We start from the raw sequence: 23,065 nt of genomic DNA, 5'->3' as shown, positions 1-23,065 counted from the left end.
AAATCGCAAGTCTGTTTTAGACTTGTTTTCAGCTCGTTTAACCTTTTTGTGTTACCAGACACTTTTTTCACTTAAAATTTCCTGCTTGAAGTGTTAACATTTTAAGGGCTTAGTCCATTGAGCTGTAACTCTATCTATGGGCAGAAAGAATTAACCTTCAGAGTTCTCCAATTGCCTATGGCTGGTTAACTCAGTAGGGGACATGGTGCTAATGAGGCAACACTTGCAAGTTTTATCCCTATACATGACAGTTAGCTGTGCTGAGGTCCACGACCTGGGTCTGCATCCTTTCCCCAGCCAGCTTTCATATAAAATGCATGCTGTTGCTAATGAGAGACACCAAGAGGATGAGAAGCAATCCATGCAACTGCATCTCCATTTCTGGGAAAACATTTCACAGAGCATGTTTTACTGACAGTGGGTCAGTGACTCCTTGCTGTACATAAAAATTATTACACACACACTATTCCTTGACAAAAATCATAAATTCAGAGTTCAGTTTTTAAAAACCACCAAAGGGCACACATAAAACACACACACACACACACACACACACACACGATTAAAATATACATTATACTAATCAAACAAAGAGTGTAAGAAACATTTTGTACTGTTCTCCAAGGCCAATAAAAGGGACTTTACTAAATCACAGTGGGAAGGCAGTTCAGAATAAATTTCTCCTCTGATCTCACTGTTGATTGGATTTCAGGATAATCCGTAGCAGTGCCCTGACTTATGCAAGCTACTTAGGGGCACAGTGAGCCAAGCCTGAAAATCTTGGGTGGTGAAGGGCATTTACAGGGAGACTGAGTTTTTCTTGTTTATCAGTGTATCCTCAGCACATATAATGCTTCGCCCATATTAAATAGCAGATATTTAATAAAGTCCTAAATTAAAGGAACTAATGAAATTACAAAATCAGTGCACCTCAAGATTTCTAACAAGACTTAGCATCATTCCTTTGAGCTGACCCTACTCTGACTGATCTCACACATATTGAAAAAGTACATACACATATAAAATGTATGTATTTTATATATACATATGTATGTATAAATTTACTTTGACATTTACTCAAAGATCAGACTGATGTGTGGAACAGAACAAAACCAAATAGAACAGTATTTTGAAGAGGGGACTGCTGTGGCTTGAGTGTCCCCCCAAACTCATGTTCCACACTCACTATTGTGGTGGAAGGTGGGGTCTTCAGGAGGTGATTGGATTGTGAGGACTGTGCCCTTGTGAATTGTTGATGGTTGAATGGGTTGTCACGGGTGTGGTTCTGATGGCTTTATAAGGAGCGAAAGTGAGAAGGTTAGCTCTCTTGCTTATGCTGTCCTCGTCATGTGATACCCTGTGTCACCACAGGACTCTGTACAAAGGTGCTACCAAGAAGAAGGCCCTCACTGCATGTGCTCCCTTGGACTCTGGACTTCCTGGCTTCCAAAACTGTAAGACATAAATTTTGTTTCTTTATAAGTTATCCTGTTTCATGTTATAAGCGACAGAAGATGGACTAATACAGGGACTCCTAACATTTCAGGCCACTTTATTGAATTTTTGGACAAAGTATGAAGCTGCTTCCATGGCAGCAGAGCTGCTACTTGCTAGAGCTCCTTGATAACTCTGCTAATGGTAATAAGAGTTCTCTTTTGATGATTTATGGATTAGATAACTTAGGTCAGTTTCAGAAATACATCTGACAGTAGGTTTTGTGTTTGTTTGTTTGTTTGTTTGTTTTAATCATCCCTAATCTCTATGACCTAGACTGATTTGAAAAATTGGGTGTCCTTGGCAGAGTCTGAGTTATTTGGAGTTTGAACTAGGGAGACCTGTTTTATAATTTTCTCCACTGATTATTAACTATGTGGTTCTGGACAAATGTTGCCCACCTATGCCTTACTTCTGTAATCTGCAAGAGAGGAATAATAATAGCTACCTGGAAAAGCTGCTGTGAAGCTTAGCTTGGAGCTAATTCTTAACACAGTACCTGACGCATGGTAAGTGCTCAATATATGGAGGCTTTATGATTTTATTCCTTCTATGTTATGTTTTTTTATGACTGGCTGCATGATTTGTATTTATAGCCACATTATGGCAAATATGCACCTATAATGTTGATATAGACTTCACAACCAGTGACACTTTCTCCTAACCCTTTTAATGTCTCTTCCTTTTTCAGCAATATAGAGAGCACAGTACTGATTCACCACTAACTCTGGAGCCTTTAATTTGTTCAGCAGAAATTTCTCCTTCTTAAGATTGAGCTGTGTTATGAGGCTTTATTTTTTGTAGTAATTATTAGATACCTACTATGTGAGAGACACTGTGCTTAATGGCTGTGGAACACAAAGGTCAAAGAGTTATGGCTGTTTGTTTTTCTTCTTTGCAAGAAGTATGAAAATCAGTGCAGAAAATATGTTATAAAGAGAAGCACTAATGCTTTTGCAACATTCAAAGTACCGGCCCTAGATTTGGTTATATGAGACAAAAAGTTCATTTTAATTTATAAAAAATAGTAAATAATTATTTGTTTTACTTGTGATTGGCTTCTACTTGACAGATTTCTAATGGATTATATGCAATTTTCTAAAACTACTCAAAGTACCGGCCCTAGATTTGGTTATATGAGACAAAAAGTTCATTTTAATTTATAAAAAAATAGTAAATAATTATTTGTTTTACTTGTGATTGGCTTCTACTTGACAGATTTCTAATGGATTATATGCAATTTTCTAAAACTACGCTAAAGCATGTCTTAGCATTTAACTTTTGCCAAACTCCTTATAGAAACAGAGTTGTAGAGTAGGCTAGCGATTTGAGATATCTGAACCACAAGAAATGTGTTCTTCTCCACTGTAATCCAACAGCAAAATGCTTGGACACCAAGGGACAAAGACAAGCCCTAAGGGACAACATTTCATAATGTAGAGCAAAAGATTTAAAAGAATTGTGATGGTTCTGACTAGAAATATAGGGGGAACTGTAAGAAAGGCTTAAAGGCTAAGCAAGAAAGCAGGGACAAACCATTAAGATAAGAATGCGTAGCACAGGAGAGATCATTGATCCCCAACCTAGAGATGAGCTGATTACTGCAAGGCCATGTGTGATCAGCCTATTCTTCTCTTATGCTGTCCTGTCCTGTTCTCTCTGTACTCCAGGTTCATCAGACTTCATCACGCATCCCAAACTCTTCTGTCCTGCCTGTAGATCCATGTACATGCTGTTCCCTTTCTTTGCTCTTTTTCCTGACCATGGATAATCTTTTATTATCTGTCATGTCTAGATTTATATGCAATTTCCTCAGAAAAGCCTTACCAGATCACCCTCCCGCTAAGTATATGGGATCTGCATATTTCCTCTTTCTCTTACTGTACCATAGAGCCTTCTTTTGAAGTATATCACAATTTTTAATTATGATTTATTTGTATGATGATTGATTGAGGGCTTTTTTCTCTACCAGCCTATAATCTATTTGGGTTTACTTCTGTTTTGTTCTCTCTTATGCCCCTAGTGTATAGCATAAGGCACAGCAAAATATAACTACTCACACTTTACAATTGATGGACTGTATGCTTACTGTGTAGGAATCAATGGACTAGGCACTGATGGAATTGGAAAAAAAAAAAAAAAGAAAGAAATAACCAATAAATGGTTTCTGCCTAATTTGCTGCCTCCTTTCCCATTCAACCCCCTCCTCTGTTAGTGATGCTTCCAGTGCCACCAGGGTTCTCAATGTGTCCAGGGAACAAAATAAGGTATGACACTTATTTTTACAGACAGGAAAACTGGTTATCTTGAGTAAATATGGGATTAAACTTCCTATTTTAAATAGCAATCTGAAGTCTCAGGCCATCCTTGAACATGGATACATGGATACATACTTTTGAGAAGATTTAGGGCCACAGGAAGTGGCTGTGGATGATTGACCCCGTTTCTTTGATTCACATGCAGCAACAACCAAGGAAGGGGCTTCCCTGTTCATAAACCCAGCTCATTCTTTGCCAAACACACGGATCCCTCCCTATGCATCACTACCCCTACCCTACCTATGGCAGAATGCATTTGTAGTACAAGTGCTGCCATGTTCAGCAATAAAATAAAATAAAATATAATAAATAAGGCATAGAGGGAGTTATAAAAATACAATTCAGTATCAAAGTGAAGGGGGTTTGGGCATGGAAGAAGACTGAGTAAACGAACATCACCAGGAAAGCTTTATCAATAGCCCAAAGTAGCCCTTGTAAATGCCTAAAGGAGAGCAGTAGATATGGGAATGGAATGGTGAGAAAAGACACAGAATATACTTAAGAAGCAGAAATGTATTTACTTATTCAAGAAATATTTATTGAATGCTTTCTCTATATTTGGCATGTTCTACATGCTAGGAATTTAACAATGAACAAGACATAAGGGTTCCTGCCCTCATGGAACTTACACTCTAGTGGGTAAAGAGAAGCAATAAGTAAGTACATAAATAAATTTAAGAGGATGGTTTCAAATGGATATTGCTATGGTTTGAATGTGTCCCTGCCAAAATTCAGGTGTTGCCAATGTGATGGTATTGGGGGGGGGGGCTTTTAAGAGTTGATCAGGTCATGAGGGCTTCTCCCTCCTAAATGAGATTAGCGCCCTTATAAAAGAGGCGTCACACAGTGTTTGGCAAGCTTAGCCTTCCACCCTCTACCATGTGAGACACAGAGTTCCTGCCCTCTCAGGGGATGTAGCAACAAGTTGCCACCTTGGAGGCAGAGAGTGGCCCTCACCAGACAACTGAGCCTGCCAGCACCTTAATCGTGTACTTCCCAGCCTCCAGAACTGTGAGAAAATAAATTTATGTTCTTTATAGATTACCCAGTCTTAGGTATTTTGCTACAGAATTAAAACAGCGACAAAGAAAAAAAAAGGTTATAGGAATAGAGGTTGGGTTTGGGAGGGATATGGGAGGGATATGATAGTGCATGTGTGTGTGTGTGTGTGTGTGCGTGTGTGTGTGTGTGTGCGTGTGTGTGTGTGTGTGTGTGTGCATGTGTGTGTGGCTGCGTGTGAAAGAGAAATAGAGAAAGTCAGAGAGAGAATGAAAGAGAGAGAGAGGAGAGAGAGGCTACTTTGAAATGGGTGGTCATCAGGAAAGACCTTTCTAAGGAGGTGACATTTGAGCCAAGACCAGAATGATGAGAAGGAGATAGGCATGGGGAGACCTGAGGAAAAGAGTTCCAGAAAAAAATGGGAAGAGAAAAATATAAAAGGACAGTCTGGGTAAAAGACAATCTGGACAAGTTTGAGAAACAAAGACAATATAACTAGAGTGGTCTTGAATGGGAGGCTGGATGGGGTGAAGCGGGAGAGTGTTCAAACAGAATGAAACATATAGACAGGGGTCAGATGAAGCAGGGCCTTAATACCACAATGAGTATATGACATGAACGTCATTCAAAATAAAAGTCTAGCTTTGGCTGCTGAGTGAAAAATAGAGTGTAGGAGAGTGAGAGTGAAAACAGGGAGGCCAGAAAGTAGTTTGTCTTGGGCCAACCCCGTGGCTCACTCGGGAGAGTGCGGCGCTGGGAGCACAGCAGCGCTCCCGCCGCGGGTTCGGATCCTATATAGGGATGGCCGGTGCGCTCACTGGCTGAGCGCAGTGCGGGCGACACCAAGCCAAGGGTGGTGGTCCCCTTACCGGTCACCCCCCCACCCCCAAATTAAGTAGTTTGTCTCAATTACTGAGGTCAGAAATGATGGTAGCTTGGCTTAGGGCAGCAACAGGACCTGATGACAGATTGCCGGGGAGGAAAAGTACAGAATTAAAGATGAGTCTTTGGTTCCTAGCTTAAGCAATTTAGGATGATGAGGCAACTAGCCATGCTGAATACCACACAATAGATAGTGGGCTTAGTTTTGCTCAAGTTGAGTATGAAGAATCTATTATATAGCTAAGAAAAGAGGCATAATGGGCAGGTTTAACTATAAGCTTAAAGCTCAAAAAGTAAAAAAATTTGTGAATAATTAGTCCTCGCTAAAACCTGGAGCCTTTTAGAAGCTGGCCGATTAGCTCAGCTGGTTAGAGTGTGGTGTTGATACATTATGGGATTAAAAAAAAAACAAGATTACCTAGGATTCCCAGGAATAGAGTTGAATGGGATGAAGACAAGGTTAAAACACTGGTGATAAACTCAATAAAATGAGGAACAAGTAAGAGAGATGAAGAGATTGGAAAAGCAAGAGTGACAGGCGACAAAACAGAATAAATTCAGAAAGAAGACTCACCAGTGGTGAGATTAATTGACACTATTCCTTTAACCAGGTAAAAATTCAAAGACAGGTCAAGATATAGTACAGTAGGTCTCTTTCTCTTTTCTTTTTCTTTTCTTTTCTTTTTTTTTTTTTTTAGCCTTTATGAAGTTGGCTGATGATATTTGCATGTGTGATATGTAAAACCATGAACACACCCATATTATAAAGGCATGGATCACAGATTCCCTATAACCTAGTTGTGGCTCTACTTCTTAATCTCCTATTCCAGAAAGTATACAAAAATGAAATTGAGTAAGAGCAACATTATTACACAAATCATCTTCAGTTTTTTTCATTTTTTTTTTTAAACTAAACAATCCCTGAAGAGTGCTCTAAATAGTTTTTTGTAACAGGTGAATAGGCAAAATAACTCATAAATGATCAAAACAAAGAGTCACAGTGCTATGGTTTAGACCTTTTATCCAGAATATCTATTCAAGCAGCCCATCAACTAGCCATTGGCAATTAGAAACTATCATAGATTCAGGAAGGCAGGAGATGCCCCCCAGCAGATTTCCAGGTCCAAGATATATGAAGAATATGATTCAGAAACAAGAAACTGAGCCACTAGAAAATGAGGTGACAAAAAGCAAGGACTCATCTGAAGGACTGGTGTGTCAGGGTCAGGATTGGTGACCTGACCTGAGAGAGAAGGTCAGAGCACTCCTGACAGCAGGGCTGGCCTGTTCCAGCTCGACTACTGCAATCTGCCAGACCTAAAGGAAGGTGAGGACAGATTATCGAAACTATTATTCACTAGGTTAGGGAGAAAAAAAAAAGTCTTTAGTAACAACTTTTTTCTTTCTTTTTCTTTTAGTTCTGACTCATTTTGAAAGCTACATAGGAACATGTTCCAGGAATCACTGTCTGTCTTTCACACTAATGTCATTGCTCTGCACTGTCAGACAGCTTGACCTGTGGAGTTTCAGAATAACTTGGATGGGAAATGTTTTACACAGTGCTACCAGTGTCTCCATGCTAAGTTTAAGATGACAGACTCCAGCAAGAGGTAGTAGAGGGAGTCTGCTTTGAGTTGTAGTAGACGGGGTAAGGCTAAGTGGAAAGAATAAGCCATCCAAAATCAATGCTTTGGGGCATGAGCTCAGTGCTGCTTTCCAGTCCTCATTTAAAAATTAAAGGTAAAAAAGTTAGTGATACTAATATGATTAAATATGACTATTTCCCCAGAGGCAACCTGGTAGAGCAGCCAATATTATAAAATCGTCATAACTCAGTGTGGCATAATTATCATCAAGTCCAGACAGGGAATGCTTCTTAAGTGAGGAATGAGGCGAGGACCAGTCTCTGAGGTTTGGACAGGCAGGGCTGATACACCTGAGGGCTACCATGGGGGAGAAACATACACATATCACAGGTTACCCCACAGCAGCTCCTGTCCTTAGGGAAGATGCCTCGCACACATACATCTTTAATAAAGGACAACGCTCACAGTCTTTCAAGATTCCCCATTATGGTCTGTATCGTATCCTCCCTGCTCTCCAAAATCTGTATGTTGAAGCCCTAACACCTAGTACCTAAGATGTGACTGTATATGGAGATAAGGCCATAAAAAGAGGGCATTGGGGTGGGCCCTAACCCAATATGACTGGTGTCCTTATGAGAAGAGGAGATTAGAACACTCAGAAAGACACCAGGGATGTGTGCATAGAGAGAAAAAGACCATGTGAGGACACAAAGAGAAGGCAGCCATCTGTAAGCCAAAGAGAGGCCACAGGAGAAATTGAACCTACTGGGACCTTGATCTTGGTCCAGCTCCCAGAACCATGATATTATAAATTTCTGTTGTTTAAGCCAACCGGTCTGTGGCATTTGTTATGGAGGCCTATCAAATTAATACATTCTCCAATAATAATCTTTTTACAACAGAAAAATCATTGATAATAAATGAAGTCATAACTGGAAACCACCTGTACATTTTGCTAATGCAATCCCAATGTTTTCTTGACTGTGAAAGAAATAATGGGAGATTCTGCAAGGGTAAAACCATCTATCTCATGTTTTATTGTATTTTTTTTTAACCTGAACAAAATCATTTACTTATATTACATGGCATTTACTGTAAATGTTGATAGGTGGCACTATGCATACTGTTAAAACGTCTTTGCCTTTCTTTCTCTTCCCGCCTGACTGGGGTGTATACTTTGTACTGTCTTATGAAACTTGTTAGTTCCTTTCAGCCAGCAGCCATCTTCTAGATTTTGTTCACAGTTAAGATTTAATCATGTTGATTTGTGAAACAAAATTTGTTGCTTAATATTTCACCCATTTAAGAAAGTTATCTGGTGTTGAGTTTATTTGCATGTTTATAATAATGGCAAGATTTAAATATTACCTAGAAAGAGATACTAGTTATGTGAGGCTCTCTCTACCACAGAGAAATAACAGAAAATTCTCTCAGGCTGTTAAACACGGAAAACTGCAGCCACTTATGACAGAGTGATTGTCAGCTGAGAGTTATGGTCCTGTACACGACTTGATTTCCACCGAGTCAGGAATCCTGACTGTTGATTTAAGCAATTCTCCTCATGTGCTTGCTCTTTAACTCTAAAATGCCCCTGCAGTGCCAACCTTAGACTAATGCTTCTATTCTGTTCTCATTTTCCCTGACAGACTCCCTGCCCTTCTGTTCTATAACAGGTGAAAGAAAAGCAGTGGCTGTACTCCCTCAGGTGGTACCATGAGAAATATCTGAGCTTCCTTTCTTGGCAGGAGAGATACCAAATATCCATTTGCATTGGCAGCAGCTACCTGTGGTCTTGAGTCTTCAGGTGCTCGCTCCATCAGAATCTCACCTTCTTGGATGATAATAGTAGCTACATTTCTTAAGTTTTACTATGTTCCAGGTGCTGTGTGCTTCACTTAGATAATTCCACCCTCACATTAACCCTATGAGGTAGGTACTATTATCCCATATTATGGAGGAGAAAATCAATGCACATAGATGTAACTTGAGTAACTTGTTGAGGGTCACAGAGCTAATAAGTGACACAGCCACATCCCAAAGCTCAGGATTCTGCCTACAGAGCAAGAACTCTTAATCATCACACTCTACTGCATTTCCTATCTCCTCTATTCATATCTGAGAAAATTAACCTTTCTGGTTGTACAATTCTCTTTAAGCAGAGGATCTCGAAGCCATCAGCTTGTGTCTTGAATGCTAGAGTTGTACTATAATTCCAAACCAAAAGAGCCCTTACCGGATCTGATTTATTAAAGAAAATTAGACTACCTCTATTATATAATAGTTTCTTTCACATTTATCCACCCACTTTTTTATAAGCAAAAAGTAAAAGTGTCTGGCACTGAAACCACAGGGGAAATAACACTCAGGGTCCTCACTGAGTGACCGAAGCCATTAATGGTCAGCATGGGAATAAACATATCTTCAAGACTCTGTTCATATTAGTACTCTATGTGCTATATTTCTCCCTTTTCCAATTTGAGGTATGTTCCTTCAAGATCCAGCTCAAAGATAATTTCTTCTCAAAAGTCTTCTCACCAAATCCTGGGCAGAATTGTATTTTTTCCTACATCTCTGGTCTTTTGAAACCTTGTAAACATCCCTACTATAGCACTCTCACACCTAATATTGTAACTATTGTTTCTAGGCTGCCTTCAGCAGTAAATTTTAAGCTTGTTGAGAGACTATCATGTCCCTAGGGCTTAGGCTAGCACTTCAAGCACCTTAAATATTTGTCAAGATAATTAACAAATGAATAGAGTAATATAATAGTACTTAGGGAATTCACAAAAAAAAAGAAAAGAAGAGAAAATTTCTCTGAACATCCAATCCAGGGAGAGAGAAGAAAACTTGTCCATTTACTTTTTCTTAACCACTGAAAAAATTCATATTGTGTCTCATTCTATCAATACAGGATTGAGTTTGCACTGCCCACACCAGGAACTATAAAACTTGACAAAGTTGAACCATACGTATGTAAATTCAAATTCCAGCTTGTTCAGTAACTCTCCTTTTATCTTCAGGAACATTACTTAAATCTTTTTCTACCTAACAGTGTAGTCAATACTCATTATTTGTGGTAGTTATATTCTACAAAATTACAGCAAACACTGAACTAATGAGTACTGCCCCATTGCTTCTAGGGAAAATACAGGGTTCCTTCGAGAATCTGGTCACAACATTTTCATCAACCAATCAATGACCTTGTGCGCTTCTGTTAAAAGATAACTTATTTAATGTACATCATTGATACACTAACATGGAAATCACAACCAACAGCTCTCTATACTTTATGCCTGAACAAAATTTATCTAACATATGTATTTTCTCCGTAAGACACATCACAGCCTTCTTGTGCTTAGGATCACTAGACAACCCTTCAGCACTGTGCTGGGCCATATATTTGAGTGAGTATCATGTATGTGTGTAATGGAGGTTGTAGCTATTCTGTAGCTCTTGCTTCAATATATCAAATTAATTTTTTGTTGAATCTGGTATTGCTAGCCATTTTAAATAAAACACCTTGCACATAACTGCATTTAAAAGAAAATATTCTCTTTGAATAGTTTTACTTAATCTTTCTTTGTTCTTTGCTCATCTTTTCCTAGTGGGGAAAAAATGAAAAAGCTCAGTGGTACTTCCATGATTATTAATTTTGTTGTTAATTATTTCAACAAACATTTGTTGAACACCTTCTACTGTCAAGATTCTATACCAAGTCTTATTTTAGAGAAGCAGGCTGGAACTTGGCTAGGTCCCAAAGATAGATCAGGAAAATTCCTTTTTCAAAGATTTGCTAATGAATGCTAATAATACAAGATATAAAGAGATGAGGGAGACAGAGTGCTATTGGATTTCAGAGGCTCAGAGGACCAATAGATTACATTAAGAGATTGAGACAGACCAAGCCAGTCTGAAAGCACAGAGGAAGCAAAGACTGTGAGCCAAAAACACATAGTACATTCCAGAAGCAGGATGGTTCATTGAGCTCAACTGAAGAGGAAGAGTGATCTATGCATGAGGCTGGAAGGGCAGGTAACCTACATACCAAGATAAAGACTTAAGGTTGTTATTCAGGGGGCCTTGAAGCTCCATGGAAGGTTTCTGAGTAAGTAGTGACATAACCAGAGTTGTCCTAGGACAATTAACAGTACCACAGTGTACGACATGGATGAGAATGTAGGTAAACATGTGAGAGAGGATTAAAGGAAAGAGGCCACAGAAATGATGTGTGGGATGAGGTAATTGGAGACTGACTTAGGATAACATCAGTGGAAAGAGAGAGGAAGGAATACATGAAAGAGGCACTGTGTAGGCAAACCAAACAGGAAAGGAAGAGAACTGAAAAGTCAGGATGACATTAAAATTCTAGCCTAGGGACTGCTAATTCTACAGAGAAAAGTAGAATATGCAAGAAAACTTGGCATTCAAGATGAGCTCTGTTTATGCCATATCAAGCCTGAGGTGCCAGCCAATCACAAATATCCAGAGCCCTTGGAAATGGCGAATTGAAATTCACGTAAGGTACAAAGGATGTTGATTAAGCTTTTAAACCAGAGTTCATAATCCAGCAAAGTCAATAAATATATGCAAATTGTGGAAAGCAGAATAAAAGAGGTTACAAAGTTCTCTAGGATTTCAGAGAAGAGAAAGGTTATTTTAAGCTGAAGTAGACAGTCTGGCATTTGAAAAGACTTACTAGAGTTGAGCTAAGATTTTGACAGATTTTAGAGATGGAAGAAGAAGGAATTCCAGAAGAGGGCATTCTGGGCCCCTGAAAAGATACCAGGAAAGCCCGTGAAATAGGAAAATGCAGCTGCCATTTGTGAGGGAATGACAAGGACAACGATGTGGTTAGGACTTTATATATGCATATGGGACGGATGAGGGAGCAGGATGGAACTGGGGGAGCCTATTTCTGACTGTGCCAAAATGACAATGAAATAATCAGCCAAATTGCTCTAAGTCAAACCAGCTAACTAAGCAAGTGGTTAAACATTGTTGAGTCAGTGCATTCTAATGAGTAACTCAATCAAAATGTATTTCCGATATGACCTGACAAACTTAATTTCTTGAACTTCAGCTCCCCAAAATCTTAAAGCCCTCTTCTCTTGAGAATTACAGACTATTTATTGCAGTATTTTGCCTGATGTTTCAACTGTGAACACAGTGTTTGAGGCATTTTTAAAAATTATAACTTGTATTTTCCAAATAGGACTACGACTATTATTTTTGAATATAAATGGTAACTAATATAAATATTTCAGAACTACAGGGAAAAGTTGTACTTGGTTACTTTATTAACTTTTAAAATTATAAAAGTTTCATTCTTTGTAAGAAAAAAATACATCTTTGAAATGTTTCATATAACCCACTCCCACAATGTATTTTTACAATTGCAATTTAAGAAAAGGGCACTGGTGATATAACGTAGAATGTAGTACTAATAATTCTCACAGCAGTTACTTTCAGAAGTATAGGCACATAATTTTGGTAATATATGCACCTCTATACAAATCAGGACATTATTATTATTTATGGATGATTTCATGATTCCAAAAAGACTTCATTTCCTTTTTCCCTCAGTAGTTAATTAAAAACAGAAACAAAAACAAAACTAACAAATAATTCCTGCCTTTTCCAAGTGAAATGCAAATAAAACTCTCAAATAAAGACTAGGCTGAAGGAAAACAATACCTGACCTGGGAGTTTTGCCAAACCTTTATTTTAATGAATACTATGCAGGATACAGGAAGAGTATCATGTTGGAAATGTAGAAATCAATTAAGCGTACTTGGCAGGAGTACATTTTAGTCAACAGTACAAAAAGAGTTAATCTGCAATGCAAACTGGGGTTGCACTGAATGTGTTTTGTTGCCATCCAACAATCTTTGTTTTAATGACAAAGGTAATACAGAAATCGGGAGAGTACTTACATTTTATTATAGAAATAAATGATGTTGCTCTAAAAGTCTTCCATGACGAGAAAAATATACTGTGAGAAGTAATCGAATTCCCTATTTTCTTATCCAGAACAATTCTTGATTTGCCTCATATTGTTAGGCAGTGGTTACACAAAATTAAATATGGTTTTCCTCCTTCTGATAGCAAAACCCCAAATAAACCTTAAACTATGTTTTCTTTGCATGTTATAGTTAATGCACTTTCATTATGCTTAATGTACTTTTAATAGTCTCCTATGGCAAGATGCTGATATTAAATGTGGAAATAAAATATCCATGATACCACCTTGAATTTGCTATAGTCCCTTTTACCTGAGGGCTCAAAGCACTTCACATACATTCTCATTCAATATCTCCTTGAAGTGTAATATGTGCATTTTATGGTTGAGGACACTAAGCTGCAGAAATGACTAAGGGAACTGAGGTCATTTCCAGAGCTCCCACCAAGCACAACCTGGATGTTTCTCTGCAGGAGTAAGCATTCTCTCCCTCCAGTCCAGGCTACCTCTAGGATGGCTGCACTGGCTTCTAGGGCCAAAAATCGATCTTATTTTCGCTAGTCTTTTACTTCATGGGATTGTCTCCCTTACCTGGACACCATCAGATGCAGGGATGTAACTAGCCCTTTTAAACGTGTCTGTCACATTTCTGAGGATTTCCACAGACATCAGAAGATCTCCCGCATAGAAATTTTTCCTCTGAGTTAAGTCCAACAGTGTCTTGGTCACCTGGGACATTCCATCACCTGCTAACATTCGCTGCCCCTTCGCAAGGTGTTCTTTAATCTGTGATGGTCAAAAAAACCAGAGTAAACATCAGAATCTTCATTACTATTTCTCCTCATATGTTCACCAAACAACTGTATTTAAAATTACTCAGTCAACTTTAAAGTGGCCTTACAATACTTGGGAGGATTTCAAAACTGTAAATTGTATGTATACCACACTTAGATGGATAAACATCCAGCATGCAAAAATTAATAACTGAATACATTTTGGCAGGCTTGACAGTCTTGCTATTTCTACTTAGAACACAAAATTCAACACATAGGGAAAATGTGTATTCATTTAGGTTTTTAGTAAAAATAAAAAAATAAAGTAAAAACCCTTTTGCATATGATAAACATGGGAGATTGTTTAGTAAATTGTGATCAGAGATGGAAGATTACAAAATCTTCAAAACACAAGCTGAGCTTAATAACTTTTGCCTTACCTCTGAAAATAAACACATCTTTATATAGCAGCAAAAAAAAGTTGTCACAAAGACACAAGAACAATTTTAAGAAAATGTCTCTACCCTTTAGAGCTTTATTGTGACATGACTGAAAGCTAGATTACTTTAGCTTTATTTTTAAAGAGATAAACAACAACAGCAAACAACAAAAACTCTCAGGTAGGTCTTCAGCAGCAGCACAAACCAGTAAGGTGCAAAACTTAAATTAACTTGATAATTAGGGCAAAGCCAGTCAGTTCTCATATTTGCTGATTTTACAGTTCAAGGTAGGAAAAGCATCTTATAATACATAGGAATGGTAAGTTAAGAGAGGGTAAAGTGATGGCTAAGATCCATTCTTTTACTTGTTTACTAAAAGGTTAATCTTTATCTTCCCATTGCTAAATTTGCAATAAAGTTAACTTTAAAAAAATCATCAAATAATCAAGAACTAACACAACAGAAAAATATTGAAAAAGAAAGGTGAAAATGTAATCACTGAAATTTTCAATTTTCCATTAAGAAACACACTAACAGATCCTTTAAAGTATGGCAATCAATATGAACTAATCAAAAAAGTAGAAATTGCCTAAAAATTATAATTTTAGAAAGTGTTATTTTGACACCAGATATTTTACTTTACTCTTTTTTTTTTTTTTCTTTTTCTTTTTGTTTCTTTTTCTTCACTGGGTCAGTAATATTTTACTTTCCTTTATCAAACTCTGTCTAAAAATATTTTGGTAAAATAAAAACCTGTACAGACATACTTTATTTCTATTGTGTTATGCTAAGAAACATAATGTATTTAGACAGTTTTTTTTTTCCATTTTCTTCTTTCATTTCTTTCCATCTCCTTTCAGTGGTAGTTAGCAACTACAGACTAAAGCCCAAATGATTGGCTTGGCATTAATGATCTAGCCCTTGCCTGCCTCTTTAGTCTCAGTGCCCATTGTTATGGAGTGACATTAACATATTTAATCATGATACAGACATGGCATTAGCCAATCAGATGGACACTAATCCTCAGAGTAGAAGTCAGCTGGTTTGCCATGATGATCTATACCACTGGGCTGACCTCTAGCCATGCTTTAAAACTACTGATAACTATTCGCAATTTTCTACTTTGGTCATGTGTCCCATGACTTCATGTTTTTGTACTGGATATTCTACTCTCCTGCCTTACATTATCTCTTGTTTAAACACCACTCAGATTTAGTCCTTGTTCTTCTAAATATATAACCAGAGTTAATAGATTCCTTCTCTGTGCTATTTCTTATCTTATACACATATCATTCTTATCACAGTGAATAATAACCATTTGCATATATATTTTTCTGCACCAATAGTCTTTCTGAACCTTGGGGGTAGTTTGTTTGCCTTATTAACAGCCTTAGTATGTAGCATAGTAAAATTTCATTCAAGTGAATTCTGTTGTTATTTCCTAACTATATGTATCTTTGTGTATAGTACAATGGAATTGGATTTAGAGTCAAGTGTTGCTAGGTTTCAACTTTCAGATAATTTCAATTTTGCAGCTTTTTATTATTTATGTAATTGAGTGCATTGGAGACACAGTTTGCCATGTCTCCTCTAAGATTTGAAAAATATACCTATATGGTAAAAATGCTTAAAAAATCATTTTCTTAATTCAGATGAACCGAGACGCAAGCCTAAAACAACTAGCAGAAGCTAAGGCCTACAGGAAAGTGTTTTGCCTCACCATGGTCTATCTGCCCTACATGATCTAGTTGCTGGAGGCTTTTAATTCCTTTTCCCTTACTCCCTGTGCTCTAGTTACTCTGGTCCTTTTGCTTTTCTCAAATGACACTAAGCACATGCCTGTCTCATGTGCTTTTCTTCTTGCCTGGAATAGTCTTCCCACAGAGATTCTCATGCTTTTTTTGTCACCTTCTCAGAGAGGTCTGACCTGACTCCCTATCTAAGATGGCACCCTTGTCATTCTCAATCATCTTATCCTACTTTATCATGTTCAACCTCACGTGCCATTGTGTCATCTGCCTCTCTTGCCTTATTCACTTTTCTGCCTCCACCATTAGAATATAAGTCTCATGAAGGAGGGGATTTTGCCCATTTTGTTTACTACTGTATTCTCAGCATCTTGAGGCCTTTTCAATATGTCAAATGAATGAATTAAATGAATAAATAAATGAATGAGTCAACTTCCTTTTATGCTCATTTTGTTGGGTCATAGGATTAAGGTAGGCACACTTGAAAGCTGTCCTAAGTCACTCATGAACACTTACTCTGATACCATGGCAAACACTGGTATAAAATAGCATGAAATAAATAAACTACATGACTTTAGAGACAGTGCAGCTTCTGGATTTAAAAGTGTCTGGTTCAGTAGGTGGAGTATGGAGAAAGTCTGAAATGAAATAAAGTTAATAGGGTCTAACTAAAAAAAATCATAAACATCAGTCCTCAGTTTCATGCTGGTAATGCAAATCAGCTGTGATACTCAAAGCTGCAGAGGACTTCAACAGTTCTCCATTGTGAATAGAATGCAGCAATGTTTGCCAAGGTAAATAATGTCTGATTGCCTCAAATCAGCCCTTTGTTATTATTTTGGCAACCCTTACCTATGCCTGTGAGGGATTTAACTTGTACAGATCTAACGCAAGCTTCCCCTCAAACAAAAGCGTCACAACATTGACTTGAATCTTGGGGAGTAAAGCATTTAGACATGTTTTCTGTTTGCAATAAAAATAGTTACAGAGGGCTCTGGATAGTTCCACTAATCAGAGCTAGGAAAGCCAGTCTTCCATGTCTGGGTCGGCATCAAATCCAACCAGAGTCAGTAGTAAATTAACATTGTTGCCATCTGACAGATGCTTAGCAAACTTATGTGGAATGAGTTGTTCTCAGTCCGGCTCTTAGCAAACAGGTGCCCAGATCACAACACCAGCTCTCACAATTGGCACTAATTAGCATCCTTCCTGGCGTTGTCAGTTAGAAGCACTCAGGACAAATAGCTTGTAATATTTTTACACACTAGTGTAGACTATTCATAACATTTATACAGGGTATAAAGAGTGTTTGGACAGAACTCATTTTCATCCAGAACGTATTTAGTTGAAAGACAATTTCCAGTTTCTTGATCTTCCCTCCACAATAAAAGCATACTGTGAAAGATTTTTTCCTTGCCTCATGCCTGCTACCCTTTCACTACCTTCTTCTAGAATGACAAATCCAGGTTTATCAGCTGGACTTGTTTTTTTTTTCTTTTCTGGGATATGAAGAAGTTGAGTCCAAATGGGTCGGCTCGCCTATCTCTTCTCTATTTCAAACCATCCTCCATTTGCATTCTACCTCCCCTCCTTTGTTTTTGTCTCTATGGTTAAACTCTATGGTTAGCTCTATAATTTGTAATCCCGTCCAACCCCTTCTTCAATATTTCTTCTCTCAAAAATATGGCCTGACATTCTAAATATTATTTAAATACCAACTTCTCATATTGCTTCTCATATTCCTTTCAACTGTTGTCTTCTCCCTGGGTTCTTTTCAAAATCAAAATCAGCAGTGTGAAATATGGCTTAAACTTCACAACTTTTTAAGTTGCAAATTAAACTTTCCAATTAACTACTGAACATTCTTTTTGGAAATCTTGCTAATTTGTTAAGTTTAAAGGGCAGCTAGAGTCATAAAACCTGGATTTAAATTGTGGTTCTACCATTTACTACATAGGACCAGTAGACAAATTATTTACCTGTCTTCTAGGATCATTTGATTTGTCCAGAAAAAGGAGAAAATGTTGCATGGTTGTTATGATGGGCTAATATAAAGATAGAGGTAAAAAGCAGATTTTCAGTGACTGTTGCCTCTTCTACTCCCATTTTCAATTTCCAATTCCTCTATAGCTATGTAATGTTTCTCATATCCCTTCTTTTCTCTATGGACATGAGATGGATCCTGGTCCAGATCTTTAATATCTAACTTCCAGATCACCAATTCTTTCTTGAACTGGATGTAATTGGCTATTTGTTTTATTTATTAATAGCAGTGATAATATTTTTTTCCTGTTTTCTATTTAATCTTTTTCAAATCCTTTATTATTTGACTGTGATTTCTGTTCTTTCTTTGGTCTCCCAACTATTTTAAACAAATATAGTTTTTTCCATATTTCCTATTATTTGTTACTTCTTGTATTGCTAATTCTCCTGATTCTTGCATTTGCTGATTCTCCCTCCTGGTATTTTGCCTCATGATATTTGTAATTATTGTATTTATTGTATTGCACTTCTTAATATTAATATTGTATTGTATTTATATTCAGTGGGATGTATTTATCTTTTGAGATCTCGTCCTGGTTTGTGAAACAGTGTTATAGACTATGTTTGAGTGTTTCTCTGGGGGTGGAGCCTTCAGGCAGTTCAATGGTCCTTGATCAATTTATACTAATTTTCATGTTGACTTCATCTGCACATGGTTCATAGTAGGAGTTTCGGTTTCTGAAGGATAATTCCTTTCCTCTTCCTCTCCCAAAACCTTGAATGAACTACAGATTTCTTAAGCACTTCCTAGGCCTGTGAGTGCATGGGGGTTTTCTAGTCCATGAGGCCAGAGCAGCAAGACAATGCCAGGTCACTGAGGGGGCCTGGTAGAGCATGACTGCTTGTGTGTGCAAGGACCCTATCTGCATCCAAAGGGCTTTAGAATCTCAGCCTCCAGTACCTACAGTTACATATGATCTGAAACTCTCATAGCTTTTCTTTATAGCTCTAGCTTTGATATTTTTCCTTTTTTATTTCTGGTACCCAAGGTTTTCCCTATCTTTCTTTCGAGCTCAGCTATAACTCGGTATTTGAAAATATATATTTGCTGTAGTTTATGCATAACTCAGTAGTATCTATGAAGGTCAGCTTAGTCCACCTCACTCTTCCTCTACTGCTGCAGGTACCCTAATCTCAGCCAGTCTACCACTCACCATCTCCCAAAGAAACCCCATGAATCCTGTCTTTGCTCCTTGGATTCATGCTCATCTATAACTTTAAATGCTTTCCTAAAACCTCTTGTTAAATTATCTTTTTTCCTCCTTTCTGAATTATTTTCAGATAACTGCAATCTTGACAAGGTCTATACTTTCAAGCCTCATAGAAGTAATCTCGCTCTATCTTATATTAATATAGTGTTTGTGTTCTTACCTTATCCATTCCACTAGACCAGGAAGTCCTAAAGGGCCTATAGTTTTTATTCGTCTTTGTTTTCCCCATAATCTCTAGCACATTGTCTGCCACACAAAGATACCTGTTCGAGTGCTTGCTAAATTGAACAGAAACTACAGAAGAATTTCCTTTTTCCTTCTGCAGCTATAATCCTCAAAAGTTGACAAGGTAAAAAACAGTAGTCCATGATTATACAAAACAAAGAAATATGTAGTAATTGGAGAACTTTTACATTTTCTATCAGAATTGCCTTTTTAAAAATATCGAATTAATATGAATAGGCAGATGATTTTTGTAAGTTTAGACATCTGCACTAATACTTATACAATTGCAACTTTTGGAAAATAATGACACTGATATATCATATATTGAGTGACAGTTATACAGCAAGCATGTGACTACATGTTTTACATGAGGTACCTCATTTAAGTTTTAAAATGACCCGTGGAGGTACCAAAATTATCCACATTTACAGATGAAGGAGCAGAGACTTAGTGTTAACTGAGTTCCCCAGCATGGCATAGCTCCTAAGTATTGGTTGTATCATGATCTGAAGAGATTACAGAGTCTATGTGCTTAGCTACCACCTACTAAACTCAGGTTTTATATAGTGCTTTTGTTAGAAATTGTCAAAATGCTTAAATATTTAAAAATTATTTTCAATCACCTTTGTCTTAAGGAGACATTAAATCTTTTCATTCAAAAAAGAACACAAGGAACAAAAGACATGAAGCAACTCACCAGACTGTTGAGGTATTGACTTGTTTTAGCAGTAGTGTTATTTGTAATATAATGTGCAACTGTTCCTAAAGTCATTTACCAATATCTACAAAAGATTTTACAGATAGTTTTATTCAAATGGAGGGGAAAAGCCCCTAAGGATACATTAAGGAGTCTATTTCCTTTGTGTGGTATTTTTTTAGTTCTGTCAACTTAGTCATTGAAGTAGTTCAGAATGGTTTCACAATTTTAATATTTTCTTTCAAAATTATAATTATCGGTGATTAAACCTGCTCACCTTGCAACACTCTGTTGGCATTTTTGCTCCAAAGGACAAGTCTTAAAAGTTTCTGTGTCATTCACATTTAATACTGTTGACAAGATCAACAGTGAAAGGGAAAAAAATGAAGTCTAAAAATAGTAGCTTTTTTTAGTTCTGGATTAAGCCTCCTTGCTCTTTATATAGAGAGATGTGGTGAGGGTCATGGTTTAAAGAGTAGGTGTGTTTCTGAAATAACCTTATTCTTTTCATTTTATGCCTCCCACTGACAGCCACTGTTGCCTCTATTGTGTGAATACTAAAAAAAGGTTTATCAGTTGCTCTGTGAAAATGATATACTTTAAACATTGTATATTTATATATTATTTTCAGCATCAACTCCTACAGTCCATCTGCAAGGTATATTAAAGGTATTCACAGTTCCAAGTGGCTTCAATTAAGAGATAATTATACATAAAACAATAATCTAAATATACATCTTTCATAAATCAATAATCTAAATATATATCTTTTGATTCAGTTCATAGTTCTCTCATTTTCTGAGACCAAAGTCACTCACTGGATGATGGCATTAAATTATTTACATATCTAACTGGAGTCTCCAGGAAAGACAAAGACAAAGATATGAAAAAGAAGATATGCCCTTAGTTCTAGTACAAGAATACTTTTTAAATTTCCTATATTTGATATAAAAATCTTGTGTTCCTCTTACAGTTGCCCTAGGGATAGGAGTTCAACTTTGAAAAGATAATTATTATTTAGAGACGATATGATAGGGCAGGTTTAGTTATGAACTGCCATGCATCAACACATAGAACCTAGAAGTGTGGTTTAAGTAGCAGCTGGACAAAGGGGCAATGGATATCTCAATTTCTTGTCCCAGCAATCTCTTAAGTGAGAGATAGCATGGCATGAATTTGAGGATTGCAAGTTATTGTTATGAGAATAAAGTGAGTCACAAAGAAAACAGAGTAAGGTATTCCTGTGCACATTTCCCTGTAAAACCTGAAAACTTCCAAAATTAGAATGAGAGCATAATAAATTTACCTACTCAGTAGAAACTAGGAATAACTTTAATGTAGGAGTTTTGGGCTAGAATTTGCCAAAAGTACAATTTCTGAGCAAAGGACATATGTAGGTGAGATTTCTATTCTGAACACCAAACAAATCTAGAAGTTCTCATAAATATTTTGGTTCAGGGGATAGAACCAGAGCATGCTCAATGAGCTCAAAGCAGTACGGTGGTGACAGACTGGAACCCAAATTTCAAGAAGCTCTCCAATGGGAAACAGAGAACTAGTTAATGCAGTATTTCTTGAAGGCTTTCTCAATTCTATTTCTCTTACTTGAGTTTTCTGGTTTTAGGAATAGTGCATCTATCAGGATAGGATAGGCTATTCTGTGATAATAAACAACTTCAAAATCTCTGTCTAAAACAAAAATGGTTTATTTCTCACATCCAAGTGCAACAAGGCTCTTTTCCCCATAATCATTCAGGGGCTTGAGATAATGGAGGATAAAAAATCTTGCACTGGCAATGACATTCTCAGGTCTAACATGACAAAGATCACCTCTGTACATAACCAATTGACCAGAACAAGCCACATGGTCCACCTAACTTCAAGGGGGTGAGGAAGTACAATTCTCGCATGTACCCAGTAGAAGAAAATCAGTATCACCTTATATGGTTATATCCTGTGATGTTATGTACTAATTAGAGTCTTCTCTAACTCCAATGCTAGAACTTCAACACCAGATAAAATCTACCACAGTGCTTCTCGAACTTTAATGTGCATATATATGAATTACAAATGAAATTTTCAAAATGCAGATTCTAATTACATAGATTTGGACAGGATCTGGGATTCTGCATTTCTAACAAGGTGCTGCTGGTACTTTCAGTCCTCAAAAAAACATTTTGAATAGTAAGGCTCTGACGAATGCCTTCTCTGCACCTGCTTTCAAGAGGCTCAACTTTGCTGGAGAAAAGTAACAATTAAGCTGATTAGCTATACTCTAAATTATTTTAAACCTCAGACTGTACTCAATACAGTCTGGTGATCTTATTATATTTCTCTAGTAGGCTTATTTTCAACCTTCTAGAAGTTACTATTTCGTACTGTTTCACTTCTCCTGAAAAGACACACATCTCCTCCTAAATCCTCACTGTTAGCTAATATCCTGCTTCATACTTAATTGGGAAAAGGGAATCCATCATATGAAAAACACATAATCTCTCCCACAAAAAACCTACTAAGCTCTTTTCACTGTATTCATCTTCCCCATCTTCTTTCCTGCAGCTATAATGGAGCAAGTATCTCTTCTACCTGAGCCAGTTTGTTTACTTTTGCTATAGATCTCGGCTCCTTTTGCCTTCTTGGATTTTCTTTAACTTTCCTTTTCTTCTAAACTTTCACTGTTGCTCTTTCTA

At 37.2% G+C, this 23,065-nt stretch overlaps 1 protein-coding gene across 2 annotated transcripts in view; it reads right to left on the bottom strand.

Annotated features, from left to right (window-relative positions):
* Positions 1-23,065, bottom strand: part of LOC103592419 (brain-specific angiogenesis inhibitor 3) — a 415,718-nt gene that overhangs the window by 70,611 nt on the left and 322,042 nt on the right. For both annotated transcript variants that reach the window (XM_008575133.1, XM_008575134.1), the window contains one exon: positions 13,830-14,024. In XM_008575133.1, the coding sequence (XP_008573355.1) occupies positions 13,830-14,024 (195 nt within the window). The remainder of the gene's footprint in view (positions 1-13,829; positions 14,025-23,065) is intronic.

Source organism: Galeopterus variegatus, unplaced genomic scaffold (assembly GCF_000696425.1).
Source record: "Galeopterus variegatus unplaced genomic scaffold, G_variegatus-3.0.2 Scaffold1145, whole genome shotgun sequence".
Taxonomy (NCBI): domain Eukaryota; kingdom Metazoa; phylum Chordata; class Mammalia; order Dermoptera; family Cynocephalidae; genus Galeopterus; species Galeopterus variegatus.
The sequence above is the reverse complement of the archived record's forward strand: the minus strand, read 5'-3'. Positions and strand labels throughout refer to the sequence as shown.